Source organism: Scyliorhinus canicula, chromosome 2 (genome assembly GCF_902713615.1).
Source record: "Scyliorhinus canicula chromosome 2, sScyCan1.1, whole genome shotgun sequence".
NCBI lineage: Eukaryota > Metazoa > Chordata > Chondrichthyes > Carcharhiniformes > Scyliorhinidae > Scyliorhinus > Scyliorhinus canicula.
The window spans coordinates 152481945-152509049 of record NC_052147.1 but is presented as its reverse complement, the minus strand read 5'-3'; the positions used below and the strand labels follow the sequence as shown (position 1 = coordinate 152509049).

General features: G+C 54.4%; 1 protein-coding gene across 1 annotated transcript in view; it reads right to left on the bottom strand.

Annotated features, from left to right (window-relative positions):
• LOC119959786 (putative methyltransferase DDB_G0268948) overlaps positions 1 to 27105 on the bottom strand; it is a 97471-nt gene that overhangs the window by 53334 nt on the left and 17032 nt on the right. Inside the window, exon 2 of the mRNA XM_038787880.1 lies at positions 16094 to 16254. Coding sequence (XP_038643808.1) covers positions 16094 to 16254 — 161 coding nt within the window. The remainder of the gene's footprint in view (positions 1 to 16093; positions 16255 to 27105) is intronic.

Genomic DNA, 27105 nt, shown 5'->3' with positions numbered 1-27105 from the left:
ATGAGGACGCCGCAGAGAAACGAGCCGTCAAGGGCGATGGTGGTGCGATTGCACAGGTTCCTGGATAAGGAATGGATTTTGAGGTGGGCCAGGCAGAGGAGACGCTGTACATGGGTAGGCAACGAGCTGCGTGTCTATCAGGACCTGGGTGCGGAGCTGGCCAAAATGAGGGCGAGCCTCAACAAGGTGAAGTTGGCCCTCTTTAAGAAGGGGGCAAAGATCGGCATGCTGTACCCAGCGCATCTGTGGGTCACGTACGAATGCTGGGAACTCTACTTTGGGTCACCAGAGGAGACGATGGAATTTATTACAGACAATGGATTGGCAGGAGAAGGAGGACATTGAACTCTGGAGTGGTTGTTCCTATCTTTTATCTTGGTTTTCTTCAGGTTTGTATGAATCACTTTTGCACTGTACTTGGGGATGTAGTTTTGTTTTGGGCTTTGGGTCTGGTTGTTTTTGATAGGGGATGGTGGATGCTTTTCTTTCTTTCTTTGTGTTGGTGTAGATTGTAACGTTTACACTGGGAGGATGGTTGAGCAGGGGGCAGGGGAATCAATTGGGGCGTAGGATGCTTGGCGCCATGGGCAGGGGCTACCAGGCTAGCTGGGTGGGCTATCTCATGGAAGCGCAGTGGGGGGTGGGCAGGTGGTAAGTGTGTTGATGGGGGTTAGGATTCTTATTTTGTTGTGGGGTGGGGGTGGGGAGGGGAAGGAGAGGGAGGGGGTTAGAAGTCTGCTGACAGGGGAGGGATTGGTGAATGATGACAGGGTGTGGGTCGATGGTGAGGGGCACCTGAGGCCGGGCCTGAGGAGGTGCGGGACGCTGGCTGGAGACTGGCCTAGGAAGGACTATGGTTGATTAGCAGTGGTGGTTGGGGGGGGGGAGGGGGGGGGGGGAGCAGATACGTTATGGTGAGCGGGAAGTTGGATGGGTGCCGGTGGTGGGTGAATATTTATACACCGAACTGGAACGATGTAGAGTTTACGAATGAATGAAATGAAATGAATGAAAATCCCTTATTGTCACGAGTAGGCTTCAATGAAGTTACTGTGAAAAGCCCCTAGTCGCCACATTCCGGTGCCTGTCCGGGGAGGCTGGTACGGGAATCGAACCGTGCTGCTGGCCTGCTTGGTCTGCTTTAAAAGCCAGCGATTTAGCCTGGTGAGCTAAACCAGCCGGCGAGTATTGGGGAATATCCCGGATCTGGACCAGCATCAGCTGATTATGGGTGGGGACTTTAATATGGTTTTGGAGCCAAGGCTGGATTGGTTGAATTCAAAAACTGGAAGGGTGTCAGCAGCTGCGAAGGAACTAAAGAGGTTTATGGAACACATGGGATGGGTGGATCTGTGGAGGTTTGAGCGGCCGAGAGCAAAAGAGTACTCACTTTTTTCCCATGTACACAAAGTGTACTCCCGAATTGACTTTTTGTCTTGGTTCGGACGTTGTTAGCGGGGGTGGTGGATGTTGAGTACTCAGCGATAGTAGTGTCGGATCATGCCCCGAACTGGGTGGATTTATGGGTGAGACAGGAGGGGGGGCCAGCACCCGCACTGGAGATTAGATGTAGGACTATTAGCGGAGGAGGAGGTGTGTGAGCGGGTGAGGGAGGCCATTCAGAGGTATGTGGAGATAAATGATATGGGGGAGGTCTCAATAGCTACGATATGGGAGGCGCTGAAGGCAGTGGTGAGAGGGGAGTTTATCTCGATATGGGCACACAGGGAGAAGATGGAGTGGGCGGAGATGGATAGATTAGTGAGGGAGATCCTCCAGATAGACAGGAGGCACTCAGAGGCACCAGAGGCAGGGTTGTTGAAGGAGCGGCAAAAGCTGCAGATGGAGTTTGGGTTATTATCTACAGGGAAGGCGGTGGGGCAATTGAGAAAAGCGAGAAGTGTGCTGTATGAATATGGGGAGAAGGCTAGTAGGATGCTAGCACACCAGCTAAGGAACCGGAGGCGGCAAGTGAGATAGGGAAAGTAAAGGATAGAGGTAGGAATACAATCTTGGACCCGGTGGGGGTGAATGAGGTGTTTAGGGACTTTTATAGCAGGCTGTACGAGTCGGAACCCCCAGCCGGGGTGGAGGGGATGAGGCCATTTTTGGAGGGACTGGACTTTCCGAGGGTGGAAGAAGAGCTGGTGGAGGACCCAGGAGTCCCAATTGAGCTGTTTGAAGTGGTGGAGTGGTTGGGGACGATGCAGTCGGACATGGCCCCGGGGCCGGATTGATACCTGGTGGAGTTTTATAAAAGGTTTTCAGGAGTGCTGGGGCCCTTGCTGGTGAGGGCGTTTAATGAGGCTAGGGATCGAGGGTCACTCCCCCACAACAATGTCACAGGCCTTGATCTCTCTTATCCCGAAGTGGGATAAGGACCCAGGACAATGTGGGTCGTACAGGCCAATATCCCTTCTAAATGACGGCAAGCTGCTGGCCAAGATCTCGGCCTCGAGGATAGAGGATTGTGTGCCAGGAGAGAGGACTAGACGGGGGGTTTGTGAAAGGGAGGCAGTTAACGGCTAACATCAGAAGGCTGCTAAATGTGATTATGATGCCCTCCAAGGGAAGGGAGGTGGAGATGGTGGTCATCATAGATGCAGGGAAGGCCTTTGATCAGGTGGAATGGGAGTATGTGTTGGACATCCTGGGACGATTTGTTTTTGGGCAGGGTTTTGTGGACTGGGTCCGGTTGCTGTTCCAGGCACCACTGGCGAGCGTGCGGGCAAACCGAGTGAGCTCAGATTATTTTAGGCTGCACCAATTCAGGTGAGAGGGCAGGAGAGGAGTTTGGGGGGGGGGGGGGGGGGGTGCCATTCAAGATGGTGGGAGTGAATTTGGGTATCTAGGTGTCACGGGACTGGGAGCAGCTACACAAGCTAAATTTGGCTCGTTTAGTGGAGCAGATGAAGGGGGACTTTTGAAGGTGGGATATGCTCCCGTTGTCACTGGCAGGGTGGGTGCTAACAGTAAAGATGACGGTTCTGCCGAAGGTTTTTGTTTGTATTTTAGAGCCTGCATAGTTTTATTCCGAAGGCTTTGTTAAAGAGGGTGGACACAGTGATCTCTGGGTTCATATGGGCAGGTAAAAAAGGTGTTGCTGGAGCAGGGTTGATGGGGGGGGCGGGTGCTGGCCCTACCGAATTTCAGGAACTATTATTGGGTGGCGAACATAGCAATGATCAGGAAGTGGATAGTGGGGGAGGGGTCAGTGTGGGAGCAGATGGAGGCGGCATCATGTAGGGGCACAAGTTTAGGGGCACTGGTAACGGCACCTCTGCCATTCTCGCCGGCTCGGTACTCCACAAGCCCAGTGGTACTGGCAGCTTTTAGGGTGGGGGACGGTGGCGGAAGCACATTGGAGTGGAGGGAGCATCGCTATGGGCACCAATTTGTGGCAATCACCGGTTTGTGCCGGGGTGGGGGGGGAGCTAGGTGGGGAGTTTCGGAGGTGGCAGCGAGCTGGGATAGAGTGGTTTGGGAACCTGTTTATTGACGGCAGCTTTCTGCGCTTGGAGGAATTGGAGGAGGAGTTTGAGCTTCCGATGGGAATTGGTTCCGGTATCTGCAGGTGAGGGACTTTGCAGGGAGGCAGGTTTCGCCTTTCCTCACCTGCCGCCCCAGGAGATACAGGACAAGGTAGTGTCGAAAACGGGAGTGGTGGAGGGGAAGGCCCCAAGGGATACAGGACAAGGTAGTGTCAAAAAGGGAGTGTGGAGGGGAGGTCTCAGAAATTTACAAAGAGCTCATGGAATGGGAGGGAGCCCCGATAGGGGAAGTAAAGCAAAAATGGGAGGAAGTGTTGGGCAAGGAATTCGAGGCGGGATTGTGGGTGGATGCCTTGAGTAGGGTTAACGTGTCCTCGTCGTGTGCCAGGCTCAGCCTGATACAATTCAAGTTGGTCCACAGGGCGCATATGACTGTGGCCCCTATGAGCAGTTTCTCGGAAGGGGTGGAGAATAGGTGTGGGTGGTGTGCGGGAGGGCCCGCAAATCATGGCCGCATGTTTTGGACATGTCCGAAGCTTCGGGGATTCTGGAAAGGATTTGCCGATGTCATGTCCACTGTATTAAGGGTACAGGCAGTTCCGGGTCCAGAGGTGGCGATTTCTGGTGTGTTGGAAGACCTGGGAGTCCAGGGGGCGAGACAGGGCGATGTGTTGGCCTTTTCCTCCCTGGTAGCCCGGAGATGGCTCTCGTTAGCATGGAGGGACTCGGAGCCCCCAAAGTCGGGGGTGTGGGTTAGTGATAGGGCTAGGTTTCTCAGGCTTGAGAACATCAAGTTCACCCTCAGAGGATCGATGCTGTGGTTCGCCCGGAGGGACTGCCGTTTACTGACTTTTTAGCGGAGAATTAAGCTGTTAGCAGATACAAAGGGGGGGGGGGGGTGGTGGTGGTCAAGGGAAAGAGGGAGGTGGGGGGTGGGGGGGTTGGTTAAGGTGGGAAATAGTAGGAAAGGGGGACTGGGGAACTGTGTATGTAAGCCATGATGGCTGGGTCTGGTTGTTGGTTGGGTGGGTGTTCTTTACTTTGTTATTTTTCTTCTTGAAAATTGTTGTTAAAAATTACAAATGCTTTAATAAAATATATATATTTTTAAATAATCTGTCCTCATGACAGAAGTTTCTCATTCCTGGGACCATTCTTGTAAACCTCTTCTGCATCCTCTCCAATGTGTTCACATTCTTCCTACAGTGTGGCGCCCAGAACTGCACACAATATTCTAGCTGAGGTGTAATTGGTGTTACGGTACCCGGGACAGACGCTGATTTTGTTCCGAAACGGGACAAGACCCCAACAATGTTTGCTTTGTAAACTGTAAGGAAAGGATACTTTGCTGTAGGAGAAATTCTACTGACACCTCAGAATCTTGAATATTAAAATAAACGTTGCTATTGATTTGGGATTAAACCCATTGACATTCAAAAAAAAGAAGTTTTTCAATGAAGAGTGTAACATTTCTTCAATAAAAAAGCAGCCGGATTCTCCACTCCTGAGATTAAGGGCTGGATTCTCCGATTTTGAGACTAAGTGCCGATGCTGTCGTGGAAACAGTGGTGTTTTATGACAGAGAAACGGCGCAACAGCTGCATCAATTCAGCTAATTTAAATGAGCGAGCACCATTGTCACATGGAACACAACCAATTCCTTGCAAAACGGTGCCGGATTCGCCGGGTCTGTGATTGGCGCTCATGAGGCTCACACGCCGCAGCCGCACTTAAACGATCTTTCCCCCCCCCCCCCCCCCCCACACACACACCATCCCAGTCAACAAGGTGGCTGCAAGGAGAGCAGGGAAGCTGAGCTGGACACCCTCCTGGATGCCATGAAGGAGAGAAGGATGACCCTGTACCCCAGCCCGGGAGGAAGGCAGCTAGGCGCCACCATTCGCCGTGCTTGGGCGCAGGTGGCAGAGGCCATCAGTGCCGTGGGCAATGTCGCCCGGACTGGCATGCAGTGCAGGAAGAAAGTGCACAACCTCCTCAGGGAGGTCATCAGGTCACCAAAACTCTCCGGAAAAAGATCTGGGAGGGAAATGGAGGTGCCCAGTATCGAAGGTTGGGATGGAGAGGGGGCCTTCCTCACCACCATCGCCCAGTGACCCAGGGGTCAGGTCGCTGCCTCAGACCCCAGCGTTTTAAAAATGAATGGCTCAGGGATTCCGCCCACACTCGGCCCCAACGCATCCTGTTCAGCGGCTGCGACAGCTCAGAGGCTTCTACAAGTTTTCTTGTCTTGTGTGTCTTCTTCCGGGGACAGGGCATAAGGCCGAGGGATAGGAACAAGGATGTCATGTGTATGGCACTGGGGCAGTGATGTTCCTCTCTCTCCCCTCCAAGGAGTGGAGCCTCTTCCTGGGGGTGGCCTGCTGTGGCCACCTGGTTCTGCAGAGGGCCAGCGGCTGTATGGGTGCCCCCCCCCCCCCCCACCACCCCAAACCCCAGCCTCGACTCTCCACCCCTCTGTCCCTGCAACCCAGCCCTCTCTCCCCTCAACCGGCTGCCACCCACCGGCGGGGCATCAAGCAGCCCACCCAAGGGCAACGGCCACAGTAGCCCTCACAGGGGGGTTCCAGATGGGGGTCGCGGAGCATACTGCTGGCAAGGCAGTGCCAGCCACCGTACCCCTGTCAGCATCGGCGGTCGCCAAGGTCAGAGGTCCCCACGGTGCCGGGCACCGACTGGGCCAGGGGTGCGGTGAGGGGGGGGGGGGGGTGACATGTGGGGGCAGGTCAACAGTGCCAACTGTGGCCACCATATAGCCCGTTGGACCTGTTTGCGAACGGGGGCATGCACCATACTAACATGTCTGCCTTTCACCCCCTGCAGCCAGTGGATATTGGAATATAACCAGCAATAGTGGCCTTCTTGCTGTCGCCATAGCTCTAGGAATAAAATAATATTCTTTATTGTCACAAGTAAGCTTACATTAACACTGCTATGAAGTTACTGTGAAAATCCCCTTGTCGCCACATTCCGGCGCCTGTTCAGGTAACTGAGGGAGAATTCAGAATGTCCAAATTACCTAACAGCACGTCTTTCGGGACTTCTGGGAGGAAACCGGAGCACCTGGACGAAATCTACGCAGACGCGGGGAGAACATGCAGACTCCACACAGACAGTGACCCAAGCTGGGAATCGAACCTGGGACCCTGGCGCTGTGAAGCCGCAGTGCTACAGTGCCGCCCTTACTGAGAAACATTTTAGAATGTCGTGCTGCTAGATCGTGAGTCTGACAAATCCTAACTGTTTGTTCCAAAGACATCTCCGATTCCCTTAGCAACCATTCCCTCAGCTTATTTTCAGTCACACCAAACACAATCTGGTCCCGAATCATGGAATGTTCCGCTGCCTAGCATCCCAATCAGGCTGTGAGGTCTGGACACTGCTGCAGGTGGGGTGATGTGCTGGGCATATTGGATGGCATCCTGAGGGATGGCAGGGGACGGGAGGGTGGGGATGCTTCAGATCGAATGTACCGGGGTGGAAGCCATCGTCAGTCTCACATCCTCTTCAATTCCTGACAGATATTACATTATGGATGATACCTTGGACCCTGCAGAAACTGCCCTCGTGGTGGCGTTGGCAGGCCAGGTGGCCAGTCCTCGGAGAAGGCGGCAGCAGCAGGGGCGACAGGGGCGAGATGGCATCCTATGTGTAGGGCCCCGTTCCACACCCTGAGGATCCAGCTGCCCATCAGGCTGCGGACGGACCCAGAGGGGGAGGCCGGTGACGGCCTAAAGTGCACAGGCGTCACTGGTCTTTCGAGCAGATGACAGACAGCATGTGCCACAGGAGGCTCCACCTGAACAAGGGCACAGTGCAGCATCTGTGCCATGTCCTTGCGTAGTTGGCAACACATGGAGGAACCCGGTGGCCGTCAAGGTCACCGCAGCCCTGAACCTTTACGCCTCAGGATCATTCGAGTGGGGACTTGTGTGGCATTTCCCAGCCGACAGCCCACAAGTGGATCTGTGAAGTCACTGCAGCCATGTTTGTCCAGGCAGCTGACTGTATGAACTTTGACCCAGACCAAGCCCAGCAAGGTGCCTGGGTAGCAGGATTCTTCGCCATTGCCAGGATGCCCCAAATCCAGGGGATAATAGATGGTACGTCTATCACCTTGCGCTCACCGGGCATTCCGGGAGTGCCCTTCATTAACAGGAAGGGGTTCCATTCTCTGAACGTTCAATTTGACCACCACCTGAAGATCATATATGTGTGTGTGGTGAATGAGATTCACAATATATATAGTTGCCAATATCACTCCATGTATATATGTTCGTTATCTACCTATTGTAAGTGCAGTTGCACTATCCGACCACCAGGGGGAGTCGCTCTGGTAGTACGCAAGAGTTTGTACTGGGCTCCTCCCTTGGCTCTGCCCAGGACTCCTCCCCCTGGGACCGATGTATAAAGATCAGTGCCTTAGAGCCAGCCTGCCAGTTCACCTGAAGTTCAACGACGAATAGGCTGGCTCTATTGTAAGTGTATTAAAGCCTCTGTTCAGATCCAACTACACATGTTCACTGAATTGATGGTTCCATCAGTGTGCTTCCCAGGGAGTGTGCACGACAGCTACATCCTGGGGCAGTCAGAGATCGAGAGCATCTTCTAGGGACACCCCAGGATGGACGGCTGGCTCTTGGGGGAAATAAGGGGTATCAATGAGGATCTGGCTAATGATGCCAGTACGGAGGCTGGAGACCGAAGTGAAGACCCGGTACAACGGGTCTAACGCACCTCTAGGGCACCGGATCAGGAAACGGGCAGCATGGTAGCATTGTGGAAAGCACAATCGCTTCACAGCTCCAGGGTCCCAGGTTCGATTCCGGCTTGGGTCACTGTCTGTGCGGAGTCTGCACATCCTCCCCGTGTGTGCGTGGGTTTCCTCCGGGTGCTCCGGTTTCCTCCCACCGTCCAAAGATGTGCAGGTTAGGTGGATTGGCCATGATAAATTGCCCTTAGTGTTGGGTGGGGTTACTGGGATATGGGGATAGGGTGGAGGTGTTGACCTTGGTTAGGGTGCTCTTTCCAAGAGCCGGTGCAGACTCGATGGGCTGAATGGCCTCCTTCTGCACTGTAAATTCTATGATCTATGAACGAGACCCCAGTGGCCACCCGGGCTGTCATTGAGCGGTGCATCTGACATCTGACTACTTAAAATAAGATTCCGATGCCTTAACCACTCTGGTGGTGCACTGCAGTACACCACCCGGAGGGTTGCCCACCTTGTTTGGGTCTGCTGTGTCCTCCACAACCTGGCACAGCAGCGAGGCGACAAGCTGGAGGTGGCAGAGGAGGAACATGTGGCCATGTCAGAGAAGGAGGACAAGCAGGCACCAGACCAGGAAAAGCTGGAGGATGAGGCCAGGGAGGACCCGTGAGTCAAGCTGGAAGGTGGAGGACAGGTGGTGGCAATGAGGGTCCGTCATGCCCGGAGGACCAGGGAGACCCTCATCTTCGCCCACTTCTCATAGGACATGGTTTTGTCTGTTATCTCTATCCCTCTCCCCTTCCCACCCACCTTCGCCCACACCAGTGTTCCCCCCGCCCTTCCCAAACCAGTCTGCCTCACACTACCAAACCTTCCCACAGCCCCACCCACCTCCGCAGCAATTCCTCCACCCAGCCACCCAAATGTATTTTGGAAGGTCTAATACAAATGGGAAATATATATGGCGTTGAGCGAGTCAGGGAGATGGAGGGGTCTGGTGCGGGGTGGGGAGGAACATCGTGTATCGCTGTATGCGGACGACCTGCTATTGTATGTGGCGGATCCAGAAGGGGGAATGCCGGGGGTGATGGAGCTGTTAGCGGAATTTGGGGGCTTCTCGGGCTATAAGTTAAATTTAGGCAAGAGTGAGGTATTTGTAGTACACCCGGGTGATCAGGAGGAGGGAATCGGGAGACTCCCATTTAAGAGGGCAGTGAAGAGTTTCAGATACCTGGGGGTGCAGGTGGCCAGGAGTTGGGGGACTCTCCATAAGCTTAATTTTACCAGGCTGGTGGAGCAGATGGAAGAGGAATTTAAAAGGTGGGACATGGTGCCGCTATCGTTGGCGGGTAGAGTGCAGTCCGTCAAAATGACGGTTCTCCCGAGGTTCTTGTTCCTTTTTCAGTGTTTGCCCATCTTTATCCCTAGGGCCTTTTTTAGAAGGGTGACTAGCAGCATCATGAGTTTTGTTTGGGCGCATGGGACCCCGAGGGTGAAGAGGGTCTTCTTGGAGCGGGGTAGAGATGGTGGGGGGCTGGCGTTACCCAATCTCTCGGGGTGTTATTGGGCGGCCAATGTGTCGATGGTGCGCAAGTGGGTAATGGAGGGGGAGGGGGCAGCATGGAAACGGATGGAGAGGGCGTCCTGTGGCGATACAAGCCTGGGGGCCCTGGTAACGGCGCCGTGGCCGTTCCCTCCTACAAGGTATACCACGAGTCCGGTGGTGGCGGCTACCCTCAAGATTTGGGGGCAGTGGAGGCGGCATAGGGGAGAAGTGGGGGGCTCGATGGAGGATCCGTTAAGGGGGAACCATAGGTTCGTCCCGGGGAACATTGATGGGGGATTTCAGGGTTGGCACAGAGCGGGCATCAGACAGCTGAGGGACCTGTTTATTGATGGGAGGTTTGCGAGCCTGGGGGAGTTGGAGGAGAAATTTGGGCTCCCCCCGGGGAGCATGTTGAGGTATCTGCAGGTAAAGGCATTTGCTAGGCGGCAGGTGGAGGGATTCCCTTCGCTTCCCGCGAGGGGGGTGAGCGACAGGGTGCTTTCGGGGGTCTGGGTCGGAGAGGGGAAGATATCTGATATCTACAAGGTTATGCAGGAGGCGGAGGAGGCGTCAGTAGAGGAGCTGAAAACGAAGTGGGAGGGGGAACTGGGGGAACAGATCGAAGACGGGACATGGGCTGATGCCCTGGAGAGGGTTAATTCTTCCTCCTCGTGTGCGCGGCTTAGCCTCATCCAATTCAAGGTGCTGCACCGGGCCCACATGACTGGGACAAGGATGAGTAGGTTCTTTGGGGGTGAGGACAGGTGTGTCAGGTGCTCGGGGAGTCCAGCGAACCATGCCCATATGTTCTGGGCATGCCCGGCACTGGAGGAGTTCTGGAAGGGGGTGGCGAGGACGGTGTCGAGGGTGGTGGGATCCAGGGTCAAGCCAGGATGGGGACTCGCGATTTTTGGGGTTGGGGTGGAGCCGGGAGTGCAGGAGGCGAAAGAGGCCGGTGTGCTGGCCTTTGCGTCCCTAGTAGCCCGGCGAAGGATCTTGCTACAATGGAAGGATGCGAGGCCCCCAAGCGTGGAGACCTGGATCAATGACATGGCGGGTTTCATTAAGCTAGAGAAGGTCAAATTCGCCCTGAGAGGGTCGGTACAAGGGTTCTTTAGGCGGTGGCAGCCTTTTCTCGACTTTCTGGCTCAACGATAGGGTACGGGGACAGCAGCAGCAGCAACCCGGGGAGGGAAAAGGGGAGGGAAAAGGGGAGGGAAAAGGGGAGGGAAAAGGGGGGGGGGGCCGACAATGACTATGTTTGTTTATTTAATTTTAATATTTTTAAAGTTCTTTTGTTGTTCATTAGGGTTGGGGGGGTGGGGGGATGTGATACATGCGCCGATACGGTCTGGGGGTGTCACAGTTATTATGGGTTATTTTGTTGCATTTCATTGTTTGTCGTTATGTTTTATATTTTCTGTAAAAAATACCAATAAAAATTATATTAAAAAAAACCAAATGGGAAATATACCGTAAATGGCAGAATCCTTAAGAGTATCGGTAGGCAGAGGGATCTGGGTGTACAGGTACACTGGTCACTGAAAGGGGCACACAGGTGGAGAAGGTAGTCAAGAAGGCATATGCATGCTTGCCTTCATCGGCCAGGGCATTGAGTTTAAAAATTGGCAAGTCATGTTGCAGCTTTATATAACCTTAGTTCTGCCGCACTTTGGAGAGGCTATAGAAAAGAGTTACCAGGATGTTGCCTGGTATGGGGGGCATCACAGTAGCACAGTGGTTAGCACAGTTGCTTCACAGCTCCAGGATCCCAGGTTTGATTTCCGGCTTGGCTCACTGTCTGTGTGGAGTCTGCATGTTCCCCCATGTCTGTGTGGGTTTCCTCCGGGTGCTCCGGTTTCCTCCCACAGTCCAAAGATGTACAGGTTTGGTGGATTGGACATGCTAAATTGCCCTTAGTGTCCAAAAAAGGTTAGTTGGGGTTACTGGGTTACAGGGATAGGGTGGAGGCATGGCCTTAGGTAAGGTGCTTTTTCCAAGGGCCGGTGCAGACTCGATGGGCCAAATGGCCTCCTTCTGCACTGTAAATTCTATGATCCTATGATTAGCTATGAGGAAAGGTTGAATAAACTTGGTTTGTTCTCACTTGAACGACAGAGATTGAGCGGCGACCTGATAGAAGTCTACAAAACTATGAGGGGCATGGACAGAGTGGGTAGCCAGAAGCTTTTTCCCAGGGTGGAAGAGTCAATTACTGTGGGGGAAGAGGTTTAAGGTGCGAGGGGCAAGGTTTAGAGGAGATGTACGAGGCAAGCTTTTTTACACAGAGGGTGGAGGGAGCCTTGAACTCGCTGCGGGGGAGGTGGTGGAAGCAGATACGATAGTGACGTTTAAGGGACGTCTTGACAAATACATGAAGAGGATGGGAATAGAGGGATTTGATCCCTGGAAGGGTAGGGGGTTTAGTTCAGATGGGCAGCATGGTCGATGCAGGCTTGGAGGGACAAAGAGCCTGTCCCTGTGCTGTAATTTTCATTGTTCTTTGTTCTCTACTCAACCCCCCGCCACCACCCCTCGCCCAATTGCCCTGTTCCACCCTCCCAGTGTCTGCGTTACATCACTCCAGTGTGATGGCCCTGTGTCAGCGCAGTCAGTGGGTCAATATACAAGGCAGGAGGGTGATGATAACCCACTGTGAGCTGAGCTCTGGTGCTCCCCAATCTATGTCTGACTCTGTCCGTCTGCTGAGTGGCCGTTCACACCCATCAATCGTGAACCTAACTGTCCCTAGTTACCGATGGTGCTGCCCCTTCCCCACCCGCCAGTGGCCCTCTCAGTGACCCTCTATCTGCTTCACCCTCCAGGCACTATCGTTACGTCATGGTGTTTCCCCAGGAGGCACATGTGAGGTGAGGTCAGCCTGCTCTTTCCCTCGTCCCTTGGCCTTTGACACCTCTGGCAGGCATCCTCAGGAGGGCCTGGGGCCGGAGGGCCCCTGTTGACTTGGCAATGGCACATGCCTTGCCGTGCCACCCTGTTCCGCAAGCTGACCCCGAGACGCACCATTGTTGGGGGCAGATCGGGTGGACTCGGGTGAGCTGGTAACTGTCGTCGTTATCCTGTAGGGAGGCTCCAGGTCGGCCTCAAGTGCACCCTACTCCAGATCAGTGCCAATAGGGCCCTGGGGGTCCCCCCGGAACGGAGGTACAGCTGGATTGAGCTCCAGATGCCCCTGCATCATCTGGCTCTGCCAGCCCTCGTGTCTCCTCAATGTCTGCACCACACTGTCGATGCCCTCAGAGATGTTCCTCTTTGACTAGGCCATGCTCCGCAGTGCCTCGCTAATGTCCACCTGTATCAGGAACACGTCCTCCAGTGGCTCGGACATGATGCTGAGGTGCTCAGCCATGGCTGTCACTGACTGAGCAATGCCTTGGATACCACCACTCATTGTGCTGACCTCGTGCTCCAGGCTCTCCAGCCCGACCACCACCCGAGCAGTATTGGCCTTGGTGACACGCATTGCTAGCACAATCTTCTGTGCCCATGGTCTTTGAGACTCTCCAATCGGCTATGGACCTGCTGGAGTGTCGCTAACATTTCCCCCTGAATCTCACAGCACATTGACTGGATCAGCTCCGGGCAACCCGGTTTCACAGGCTCAGCATCTGGCTGGGACACAGCTGGGCCCTGGGATCCAGCAGCCCTCCGACTGCTGTCTTGCCTGGGGGTTCCTGCCTCCAACTGATGTACATCAGCAGCTGTGCGGTGCTCACCAGATTGTGCCCCTGAAGCTTGTCCACTACTTTCGCCCACCAAGTGTGTGTCTTTGCGCTGGTGGACGGTGGGTATACAGGTGTGACTTGATAATGGCGACATCCTCGGTGCTCTCTTCTGAGGTGTTCTCTTGGGAGGCAAGGGGGTGACCACCCCGGATGGGCCGGCACTGCCGGGTTGTGATCCTGAGGAGAATGGACATGTGATCAGTGAGAGGGAAGAATCATCACCCTGGAATGAACGACTGACGTGTGACAGGTCATTTGGGTGAGGGCTGGTGGAGACTCTGAGCGAGCGCCGGTTGGTACTGTTCCCCACAAACCTGGACCAGGCATACTAGCATTTCGGAGGGTCTCCCTGGTGGGTGGGCTCTGGGCATGGTGGTACCCTGATGCAACCCAGGCACTGCCAGGGTGCACAGCTGGCAGTGCCCAAGTGGCAGTTTGCCCACAACGGGAATTGGGCCTGGGAGTGCCCTTATTAGCTGGGGTGTAGGGGGCTCGATGACCCCCTTTTTGGTGAGTTGGGGCATTGGGGGTTTCTGGGAGTCGCATTGGGGAATCTCAAGCGGAGCTCAGTGCAGGAAATGGGTCGAAGCACGGCCTCAATGGGGTGCTCCCTACTGAGCCCCAAAATGAAACAGAGTCCTATGAGATAGCAGAGTCTTTCTCGATGCTGCGATAGCCGGATAACACCCGCTAAACACATATGACATGGGACTGTGTCATTTCTGTTAAATCACACCCAATGTTTCTCTCTCCACAGATGCTGCCGGCCCTGCTGAGTTTTTCCAGCATTTTAATAATGATAATAATAATAATAACCTTTACTGTCACAAGTAGGCTTACATTAACACTGCAAGGAAGTTACTGTGAAATGTCCCTAGTCGCCAAATCTCAGCGCCTGTTCGGGTAAACAGAGGGAGAATTCAGAATTCTCAGCTGGTACGGGAATTGAACCCGCGCTGCTGGCTTTGTTCTGCATTACAAACCAGCTGTCAAGCCCACTGAGCTAAACCAGCTCTGTTTTTATTTGAGATTTCCAGCATCCGCAGTATTTGTTCAGCACAGTGGGCTAAATCGCTGGCTTTGAAAGCAGACCAAGGGAGGCCAGCAGCACGCGGGTTCAATTCCTGTACCAGCCTCCCCGAACAGGCACCGGAATGTGGTGACTTGGGGCTTTTCACAGTAACTTCATTGAAGCCTACTCGTGACAATAAGCGATTTTCATTTCATTTTCATTTTCATACTTTAGAGATGTTCAGAGCTTGCGGTGAATCGACTGAAGGTTTATAAAATGATGACGTGAATAGATTGTGTGTGAGGGGGAAGCGTGTTCAAATTGAATAGATTGGGGAGGAGCAGGGACAGCGGGAGAATCACAATTTAATGTTCATAAAGACAGATCTCAGTTTGATATCAGGAGGTGGTTCATCCCCTAGAGAACAATGAACCCCAGGAACAGACTGTCATCTTAGTGGGAGTACATTGATTCACTGAAATTCTTCAGGCAGGAGCTAGTCCTGGATCAGTCTGGATGGAGATGCCAGGTAACATTAATCAAGTTCAGAGTGATCTACTAAAGTTATTTTCATTGTCTACGTGGGCCAGAGAGAAATTACTCAATTTCCATGTTGACTGCCCTGGATTGATCTGGATTCTCACCTCTCCCAGGGGATCACCTCGTTTTGGAAGGGGTGTATATATTGCGATGGACAAGGCATCATTGTTGTGCACAACAGATAGATGGACCCAGTGTCTCTTTTCCTGATGTGGAGATGCCGGCGTTGGACTGGGGTGAGCACAGTAAGAAGTCTTACAACACCAGGTTAAAGTCCAACAGGTTTGTTTCAAACACGAGCTTTCGGAGCACGGCTCCTTCTTCAGGTGAATGGAAAGGCTTGTTCCAGAAATGTTTATGTAGACACAGTCAGAGATGCCCCGGAATGCGAGCACCTGCAGGCAATCAAATCATCAAAGATGCAGAGAGAGAGGTAACTCCAGGTTAAAGAGGTGTGAATTGTCCCAAGCCAGTTCAGTCGGTAGGCCTCTGCAAGTCCAGGCTTGTTGGTGGGGGCCGAATGTAATGCGACATGAATCCCAGATCCCGGTTGAGTCCGCATTCATGCGTGCGGAACTTAGCTATAAGTTTTTGCTCAGCAATTTTGCGTTGAGCGTCTCTTTTCCTGAGCATCAGTGTTCACATTCAAATTGTGGCCATACCAATAAATTCTACAGGATTAACATTGAATTTATAATCAGATCACCTCAATATAAAGCACAGGGCGTGATTGTTGATAACGGCATCACTTTGACTGGATATCTTCAGTCAATGACCCATAATCACATCCAAATCCTTTTTAAACATTCCTAATGAAACCTCCTTGTATCTGCATCCCAGATCCACATTTCCTGTTGTCACTCAGGTAGTTTTATTAAATCCCATCGAGAATTCCTATGAGCATCAACTTTATTGGTCTGGATCAGTCTGAATGTGATCAATCTTCCTGAACTAAATTGGATCATTCTCAACAAGGCTGTCCCTTTAGTTTTTGTAGTTGCTGCAAAACCTCGAGATCGCTATGGTTACCTGTAAGAGACGTTATCAGGCCCATCCACCTTCTTGGCTTCTTCAATCTGAGCTTCACTCACATCAATTCCGACCACTTTGTCAAAGTAAGAAGCCAATCCCCTGGTGCTCTGACCTGAGCCACATCCAATATCCACTGCGAGGGTGAACGGCTTCCCCTTCTGAGAATAGAATCACACCCTGAGTCAAACTCACATCCCCTCTTCCCCTCTCCCCACAGAAATATCTGTGTTCAGTAATTCCAGATCCAATTATTACAACTGAACAACCTCACATTCAAAATAATTCTTGCCCCGAAGCAGCTGTGGGGGGAGGGCGTACACTCAGGTTACCAACTCTGGTCGGACATTTTCCTGGAGGTTGTGTCACATGACATCCTTCCTTCAACTGCTCCGCCCTCACATTCCCACCATTGGTTCTGTCAACAGGCCTGTTGTCCAATCAGAAAGCAAACAAACTCTTCATTACCCAACTGGATGATTTTTAATTGTTGGTTAAACTGCCAACAGTTAAACACACCCCTCGCTGAGATGCAAGGGCTGGAACATTCCCGTTTTCCCATTTAATTCCTATGTTTGATGAGGCAGGAGGTGGACACCTTCTTTCTGTCTTCCAAAGAGTCAGAGTGACCAACTCTCCACTGATCCCTGCTGTTGCAAAGTAAGCTATGATGTGGAGATGCCAGCGTTGGACTGGGGTGAGCACAGTAAGAAGTCTTACAACACCAGGTTAAAGTCCAACAGGTTTGTTTCAAACAAGTTTTTCTATATAAATGTTTCTGGAACAAACCTCGCCATTCACCTGAGGAAGGAGCTGCGCTCCGAAAGCTCGTGTTTGAAACAAACCTGTTGGACTTTAACCTGGTGTTGTAAGACGTCTTACTGTGCAAAGTAAGCTGACAGGGAAAGATCACAAGGTTTACTCCCTGTTGACTGAGGAAAGTCCCACCAGTGATGAGGAAGTGAAAAGGGCTCTTTTGGACTTCCGGTGGCGGCCCTGACCTGAGCGGTCGCAGGAAAGGTGGCTCTCGTGTAAGATCTTCGACTACGGCCTTTTAACCCCAGCAAATAGGCACCAAAAGTACCTCCAAACCCCCAGCCTAACCCCCCATCGAACACACTGCCAAGCAATATGGGAAAAAGTCAGCCACTGAGCTGAAAAGCCAGCAGAGACGAGGGGAGGGAAGCCTCAGCCTTGGAGCTGACGGGCACACGTGGAGACACGGAACTGGGGAGGCAGACCCCACAGAGCTCCCAGCACAGACCCAGGCACTGATGGTCAACACGGGCTTCATTAGCTCTGAGATCCAGAGACACAGGGAGGAGATGAGAAGAGACCTTCTGGCAGCTTTCGGAAGGGCAGTGGAAGCGGCGATGGCCCCCAAGAGGGTGCGATGGGCAATATGGAGCAGAGGCTGAAGGCCCAGCAGAAGACAACAAGGGATCTCGAGAAGGCCGCCACGGACCAAGAGGACTGGATCACAGCGTTCGAGGCAGCGAGCCTGGTCAGAACCCAGGAGTGGCTGAAAGACAAAGGGCTGGATTCTCCCAAAATGAGACTAAGTGTTGACGCCGTCATGAAAACCGTGGAGTTTCACAACGGAGTCATCAGGCCCCCAGCTGGAGCCATTCAACAGCCCACAAGGGGCTAACATGGGTGCATCATCTAACAGGAGACGGACCAGCAGCCGATTCGCTGATTGTGTCATTGACACGACGCCGCGGTTGGAGTTAATTATTCTCCCCCCCACACCCCCCCCCCCCCCCCCCCCCCCACACACACACACAGCGTCGCAGGCAAGATGGCGGAGCGGAGAGCAGCACCCCGATTTAGGGACGGGGAACTAGAGAGCCTCCTGGATGCCATGGTGGAGAGGAGGCTGGTGTTGTACCCCGGGCTGGAACGCAGGACAGCAGGCCCATCACTAGCGGAGCTGGCCGACACCGTCAGCGCCGTCGGGGTGGTGGCGCGGACTGCACGACCTCCTCAGGGCAGCCAGGGTGAGTACCCAGCACTGTGCCCCTGGCACCAACCCCTCTATCCCCCTCATGTGACCCCGCCCCAGGGGGACGGTCCCACCCCCACCCACATAGCTGCACCCACCCATGCCAACCATAATGGCCAGGTACCCTGTGCACTAAAGCCATCAAAGACGGATGCTGCATGCGTGCAACACTGTCGTGTTGCACAGTCTAACACTGCTGCTGCATGTGTTTGACAGCCCCCCCCCCCCACTCCCAGCTCCCCCCAGGACAAGACCGCTGATACCCGCCGAGAGCGGGAGACCGGAAGGAGACTGGAAGACCTGCGTCCCCTCACCGTGCCCGAGCAGAGGGCACTCGATATTGTCGGCGGGATGGAGGAGAGGGAGGTCGCCGACATGGATGTCGAAGGCGCCCCACCAAGTGAGACCCCCTGCCTGGTTGCAGCTACTGATGATACATGCGTTCACACCTCCCACCCCACACCCCCTGACCCCTCCACCCATCACCCTCTCACAGCGCACCCCACAGCCCTCACCCAACACACCGACAGCCCTCATTCCTCACCCCCGTCCCCCTGTCTAACAATACATGCTGCCTTGTGTCTTACAGGACTAGTCGGCGAAGGGCCTGGTTCATCCTGGGACCCCCGCACCCATCCCCAAGCCAGAGTCAGGGCCGGTACCCCACAGGACCCCAAGCACCGACAGGGAGGGCAGCCGAAACACCAGCCCTCTGCCCGAGTCGAACCAGGACACAGCGACACAGGGGACGGACACACAGGGGACGGACACACAGAGGGACGGACACACAGGGGACGGACACACAGGGGGACGGACACACAGGAGACGGACACACAGGGGGACGGACAGACAGGGGACGGACACACAGGGGACGGACACACAGGGGATGGACATACAGGGGACGGACACACAGGGGACAGACACACAGGGGGATGGACACACAGGGGGACAGACACACAGGGGATGGACACACAGGGGGACGGACACACAGGGGGACAGACACACAGGGGATGGACACACAGGGGGACGGACACACAGGGGGACGGACACACAGGGGGACGGACACACAGGGGACGGACACACAGGGGGACGGACAGACAGGGGACAGACACACAGGGGACGGACACACAGGGGACAGACACACAGGGGATGGACATACAGGGGACGGACACACAGGGGGACGGACACACAGGGGATGGACATACAGGGGGACAGACACACAGGGGATGGACATACAGGGGACGGACACACAGGGGATGGACATACAGGGGACGGACACACAGGGGACTGACACACAGGGGACGGACACACAGGGGACGGAGACACAGGGGATGGACATACAGGGGACGGACACACAGGGGATGGACATACAGGGGACGGACACACAGGGGACTGACACACAGGGGACGGACACACAGGGGACGGAGACACAGGGGACGGACAGACAGGGGACGGACACACTGGGGACCATGACCCGGGAGACCCCGGACTTTGGGTCAGATGAGGACATTGACGTTGCGGCACTGCTATCTCCTACATCCTCCACCATCTCAGAGACTATCACCTCGGTTGGGCAAATTAACGAGGAGGCTTCTGGGACAATCACTGGTGGGCACCACACAGTCAGTCCAGGACAGCAGGTGGAGGTAGGAGCAGCCGAGGGCCCGGTTGGTCAGAGGGCAGCCCAGCCCCAGCAACCAGCTGCTGCCCAGACAGGTCTCGGGTTCCTGGAACATCCATTTCCCCCCCCTGTCCCTGTTGAATCTGGTGGGCAGCAGGCAGAACAGGGCGCACCACGCCACCCAGGACGTCCGGGAGCAGCCGGGCCCATCCAGGCCTGGCTGGCCCAGGAGACAAGCGCCAATGGGGACCCTAGTCACAGGGCAGGATTCTCAGCAATCCGCCTCCACTCCTGCTGTACCGTCTGGGGAACCACCTGGACATAGTGTTAGGGCCCAGAAGGCCAAAAAGTGAGACACAAGTTAAGTTGGCACAGTGCAGGGCACAGTTTAGTTATAGGGGCGAGGGCACAGACTGTATATACCTCTTCACATTAAACACCTGTTATCACCGTTCACACCTGCCTCTGTGCTCTGTCTGATTGGTGTGGGGGTGGGGCGATCAGTAATGGTCACTGGGGGTGAGGGGGGAGGGGGGGATGGTGGAGGAGTGAGGCCCAGTGGGTGGAACGTTCAGCCCCCCTCCCCCAACCGTCCCCATCACTCCGTCCCCAGCTATTCGACAGGACCGTGTGAGGTGAGGGTGTCAGGTGGTGTGGGAGGGGAGGGTGTCAGGTGGTGTAGGAGGTGAGGGTGTCAGGTGGTGAGGGAGGTGAGGGTGTCAGGTGGTGTAGGAGGTGAGGGTGTCAGGTGGTGTGGGAGGGGAGGGGGTCAGGCGGTGTAGGAGGTGAGGGTGTCAGGTGGTATGGGAGGGGCGGGTGTCAGGTGGTGTGGGAGGTGAGGGGGTCAGGTGGTATGGGAGGTGAGGGGGTCAGGTGGTGAGGGAGGGGAGGTGTCAGGTGGTGTGGGAGGTGAGGGTGCCAGGTGGTGTGGGAGGTGAGGGTGCCAGGTGGTGTGGGAGGGGATGGTGTCAGGTGTTGTGGGAGGGGAGGGTGTCAGGTGGTGTAGGAGGGGAGGGTGTCAGCTGGTGAGGGAGGGGAGGTGTCAGGTGGTGAGGGAGGGGAGGTGTCAGGTGGTGTGGGAGGGGAGGGGGTCAGGTGGTGAGGGAGGGGAGGGTGCCAGGTGGTGTGGGAGGTGAGGTGGTCAGGTGGTGTGGGAGGGGAGGGTGCCAGGTGGTGAGGGAGGGGAGGGTTGTCAGGTGGTGAGGGAGGGGAGGGTGTCAGGTGGTGTGGGAGGGGAGGGGGTCAGGTGGTGTGGGAGGGGAGGGTGTCAGGTGGTGAGGGAGGTGAGGGTGTCAGGTGGTTTGGGAGGGGAGGGTGTCAGGTGGTGTGGGAGGTGAGGGGGTGAGGGGATGTGGTATTATGGTGTCTGTGCCCCTGCCCAGCAGCCGCCCCTAGTTGGTGAAAAGTGCATCGACTAAAGCGTCCCATGCTCGCTGGCCCTGGCGATAGCGTAGTGCAGCTTCCTGAGCCTGGCTGGCCCCCATGTCCCACCCATTGTCCCCCTCCCCCTCATGCTCCTCGTCTGGGGAGGCCTGCCCTTGCTCCTCATCCTCCTCCAGCACATCGCCTCTCTGCTGGCCTATATTGTGCAGGATGCAGCAGACCACCACGATGTGGGCGACCCTCCTGGCCTCGTACTGGAGGCCCCTCCAGAGTGGTCCAGGCACCTGAAGAGCATCTTCAGAACCCTGAAGCAACTCTCCACCACAGCCCTGGTAGCACAATGGGCATCATTGTAGCAATTTTCCACATCACTCTATGGCCTCCATATAGGCGTCATCAGCCACAACCACAACGGGTAACCCTTGTTGCCCAGCAACGAGCCGCGCAGCTGGGGGGTGGGGGGGCGTTCTTCGAACATGCCGGGGATCACAGGATGTGCCAACACAAACGGGCCATGCACACTGCCCGGGTACCGGGTGCAGACGTGCAGGATCCTCATCTGGTTGTCACAGACTACTTGAATGTTCATGGAGTGGGACTGTTTACAGTTGGTGAACATTCTCCGGAACCCGGTATGTTATCCGCTGGTGGCCGTAGAGCAACATGCACCCCTTCGATTACTATCTGAACCCGCGGCATTCCGGCGATGGCAGCGATGCCCGCTGCCCGGGCATCCTGGTGGGTGTGGTCCACAGGGAACTGGATGTACCTGTCCGCCAGGGCATACAGGGTGTCAGTGACTGCACGGATGTACCTGTGCGCCGATGCCGGTGAGATGCCGGACAGGTCCCCACTCGGCGACTGGAAAGACCCCGTGGCATAAAATATCAGGCCGACCGTCACCTTGACGGCCACCGGGTGTGGGTGTCCTTCCCCACTCCCCTGCGGTGCCAGCTGTGCCATTATGTGGCAGACGTGTCCGACAGTCTCCCGGCTCATCCACAGTCTCCCCCTGAATGCCCGGTCAGGGAGTTCCTCATGGGACATGTGGCACGGTCCACGCGGGGCCTCATCCGGCGCCTCCTTGGCACCACCACCACCTCCTCCTCTTCCTTCCTGTCTTGTTCCTCCTCCTCCTCCTCTTCAACGTCCCGTTCCTCCTCCTCCCCCTCGGCCTTTCGGGTGGGTGGCCCTCCAGCCTGAGCGGCTGCCACCTGCCCCTCTGCAGCCGGCTCCTCTACTGCAGCCTCTGCCTCCTCTCTGCGCGCCTTCGCTGATGCTGCCACAGGGCTGCAGGGCAGCGGCCTCGCCATGGCGACCGCCTTCGCTGATGCTGCCACATTGCTGCAGGGCAGCGGCCTCACCATGGTGACCGCCTTCGCTGATGCTGCCACAGGGCTGCAGGGCAGCGGCCTCACCATGGTGACCACCTTCGCTGACGCTGCCACAGGGCTGCAGGGCAGCGGCCTCGCTATGGCGACCAATATCGCTGGGTGGTGACCAAACATGATACTCTGCAGGGGGTGAGGGGAGAACATGTTATCATGGTGCATACACCCGTGCACAACCAGGTACCATGGGCTACATGGTCACCCCGGTTGGCACCGTGTGACCCACCCCCGCCCCGTAGGTGCCCCCGCTCCTGGTGGCCATCCCTGCTGCTCGGGCCACTGTTTCATGGCTCTGCCCTTATTGGGGGCTGGCGTCAGTGTGGCTGTGGGTGGTCCCCCGGTGGGTGCCGCCGGTTGAGTGAGGTGGCCGAGGAGGGGGGCAGCACCCACCCAGACGGCCGTTAACCCTTGGTGCACCCAACGCCAGGAGTGGGTGGCCAACAAAATGGCCGTCGTAATGGCGCTCGGTGCGTGTGCACCGCCCTGTCATATCGGGGGCTCCCAGACTGCTCGGCCTGTCATCCCCCCTTCCCGTCCCCTGACCCTGGCAAGCCCCCCCCCCCCCCCCCCCCACAGAAACACAGCCGGTGTGTCGGTTACGGGAGCCCACAGCCCCTACCCACGCCAACTCCCACCGTCTCTCGAGGCCGCCTCAGCCAACGCGCTGGGATCACGATTTTGTATCGGTGGTTAGAGCCACGCCCTCAGGAAATCGGCACATCCGGGCCGCAGAATCGCTGGGGCCCCAGAGAATTGGTCGTCGGGGTGGATATTGCGATTCTGCAGGCCGCGCGGTGGGCGCCACCATTTCTTCAGGTTCAGCGGTCCGGAGAATCCGGATTCCGGATTCAGCACGAAACCAGCATCAAACCCAATTTTGGTGTCCGAGCTGATTCTCCGGCCGATCGCGTTTGTGACTTCGGCACGATGTCCCGGAGAATCCGGTCCAAAGACGACGGCCAGGGGAACAGGCCGAGTTGGCAGAATCTGAGAATCATGGGTGCCAGAGGGAACGGAGAGGAGGAAACGGCTATTTGAAGTGCAGACCAGTGTAGGCCAGAGATGGACCGTCAGAAATCCTATCCCCTCAGGAAATGTCCTGAAAGGCTTGAGCAGCGCGTTTTCAACCAGTGGGGTAAGGGAACTTAGTGGGGTAAGGGAACTTAGTGGGGTCGGGGAACTTAGTGGGGTCGGGGAACTTAGTGGGGTCGGGGAACTTAGTGGGGTCGGGGAACTTAGTGGGGTCGGGGAACTTAGTGGGGTAAGGGAACTTAGTGGGGTCAGGGAACTTAGTGGGGTCAGGGAACTTAGTGGGGTAAGGGAACTTAGGGAACTTAGTGGGGTCGGGGAACTTAGTGGGGTAAGGGAACTTAGTGGGGTCAGGAAACTTAGTGGGGTCAGGGAACTTAGTGGGGTAAGGGAACTTAGGGAACTTAGTGGGGTAAGGGAACTTCGTGGGGTAAGGGAACTTAAAGCAAAGGCAATCCATGAAACCCCTTATGAAATCATTCTCCTCAAGGCGTTAACCTTTCCCAATAATAAAGCACAGAGAGTAACGGGGCAGGCAGCAATCCTGGCTGATGATTATGAGCTGATCCATTCATCCCAAAGGAAACCCTTCCCTCCTCTTCCCCAACCACCTGAATCATAGAATCATAGAATTTACAGTGCAGAAGGAGGCCATTCGGCCCATCAAGTCTGCACTGGTCCTTGGAAAGAGCACGCGACTGAAGCCCAGGCCTTTACCCTATCCCCGTAACTCAGTAACCCCACCTAACCTTTTGGAAACCAAGGGGCAATTTAGCCTGGCCAATCCACCTAACCTGCACATCTTTGGACTGTGGGAGGAAACTCCACACAGACTCCCGAGGCTGGAATTGAACCCCGGTCCCTGATGCTGTGAGGCAGCAGTGCTAACCACTGTGCCATCGCTCCCCTGAAAGGGATAGAAAGTGGAGGAGTGATAGGAAACTGAGCACCCACGGGGAGAGAAAGGACGTGTGGAACTGCAGTGGGCCCTCCTCGGGCCTGAAAGGATGGTCCTGAGGAGAACGGCCAGACCGGGAGGCCTGTGCCGAAAGGTAGCTGATGCTGGAGTTTATGGGAAAATCCATTCCTTGGGCCAAGTAAACCCTGTGCAGAAAGTGGGAGTCAGTCAGAGACCATAGCAGATCGGGCTATAGTTCTGACGGTGCTACCACATCCCAGTTGATGAGTGCTGGGGAGTTTAAGAGGGCTTCAAGGATTCTGAAGCTGGAATGTAACCTTTCCTCAGGAATGGTGACCATGGGATTTGTCCCCAGTTTTCCCATGGACGGGATTGACCTGCTCCTCAGCAATAACATTGTGGGATCAAAAGTGACAGACAGAGAAGGGTTACTTATGATTAAAGAGGCTGGGAATTGTGGTGATGTACCTGTGGGTGATATTATAGATGGATGGTGTGCGACCTCCAACCAGCAGGTGGTGGTGCAGACACACAATACAGTCCCGAGACCGTGGTCATGTGACCAGTAACTCCCATATAAGGGCAGGCACATCCAGCCATCTCAAGATGGTTGTTGGAGATGGTGGTTAGACATACAGGTGAATGGTCGGTGCTAGGTGTAGTTCCAGAGGAGTATAAGGAGACTCCATGATAACGTGCTCTGAAACAGATTACAATCTTACCATGCACGACTCAATGAAGATTCTGGTTTAGACAAGTCAAGGTGTTTGGTGCATTCCTTTGCAAGGGAGAAGACCAAATACAACATGGTACCACGAGTGGTGAAGATTTAAAGATAGCGATGGCAATGACAATGGTAGCCATTTAGCTGGAAGCCCGATCTGGTGGACTGCAGCCTGAGGTGACTCAACGCACCAGAAGATGCTGAAGCTCAAGATGGAGAAACTGAGGGCCCCCCGCCCAGCTTCAGATGTCTGGTAATGAAGGTGAAAACTGGCAGCTGTTCAAGCAACGGTTCAAACTCTATGTTTCGGCCCTCGGCCTATCGGACCAGCCTGTTGAAAGGCAAATCGCTTTGCTACTAACTGTGGCAGGTCCACAAGCTATTGAACTGTATAACTCGTGTGCGTTCGATAATGAGGATCGCAAGAAATATGATGAAGTGGTGAGCCACTTTGATAAACATTGTTCTCCTAAAAAGAATGAGACGTTTGAGCGATACATATTCCGTCTGCAAAATAAAATAGGAAAATATGTCATTTGAACCATGGAAGTCTGGAAAAACTTGGGATTTTAAAAGTAAGGGATAAGTCCCACGAAGGGTTAACAGCAGCAGCAGCTAAAGGTGGTTCTGAAAAGCAAATAGTCTTCATGGCGTTAAGCAAATAGCTGGTGACAATTCATGCTGTAAAGCTGATGCCTGCTTTTCAAGTTAAATGACATTCAAGTGATTTTAGTTACATGAAGGGAAACAGTATTTCGCATTTTCTCAGAAGTGAATTATTTTATTAAGCAGTTAAAATGAATTGCCAGGATTTTAGGTTTGAATTGGGTGAAAACCTGCTGACGCCAGTTAAATGAGACAACTGCTTTCCAGCTAAAGAAACACATGAGGTGGTGCGTTTATATTATATTTTACACAGTTTTGAAGTTAAAAACCTTTTAGCAAGTAATCAAGTCAGAGGATATAGGTCCAAGCCAGATAAGGTTGGAAGTACAGGGCGACCTGCCGCTGACACCAGCTGACCCATAGAAGTGCAGAGGCGAACTGCTTCGATGAACACGAGTTCTTATCCAGTATTGAGACTGAAAAAACATCACTAGAGCCAGACATCAGAAAAGTTGCTGATGAAGCAACAAACAAATTTATTACCTTCCAAACAAATGTATTACCTGTCAAACAGAATAAGATAATTCAAAGACTGGGAGCTCGCATTAGCCACAGTCAGCAAGGGGCAGTTACATTTCAATAAAGGTAATCTGGAAACTAAGACTGCAAAGGGCTATATACACCCTAATAATTCAGCAGCCAGCGAGCCAGCTCTCAGAGCTGCCCTCGGTACATGGGAAGCACAATGATGAACCGAGCATCACAGCGAATCCATCTGAGGAAGACCAAAAGAAATGGTGAGATCCCTGCTCACTATTTAGAAATAATCAACCCTTTTTGGTCTAGGGGGGGAATTCTAAGCATAATGGTCAGATCCCTGCTCACTATTTAGAGCTAACCGACCCTTTTTGGTGGAGGGGGGAATTCTAAGAATAATGGTGAGATCCCGCTTCATCATTTAGAATAATTTGACCCTTTTCTTTTTTTTAAAATAATTTTTATTGAAATTTTTTACAGAAAATATAACAACAAACAATACCAAGCAACAATAAAACAACATAATAAGTGTAACACCCCCAGGACCGTGGCAACGCATGTACCACCCCCCCCCACCCCCCCGACCCCAGTAAACAACAAGAGAACTTAAAAATAAATTAAAATTAAATTAACAGTCAACGCCCCCCTCCCCCCCCCCCCCCCCCCGGGTTGCTGCTGCTGCTGACCTAGTTCCCTATCATTGAGCCAGAAAGTCGAGGAAAGGCTGCCACCACCTAAAGAACCCTTGTACCGATCCTCTCAGGGCGAATTTGACCTTCTCTAGTCTAATAAAACCC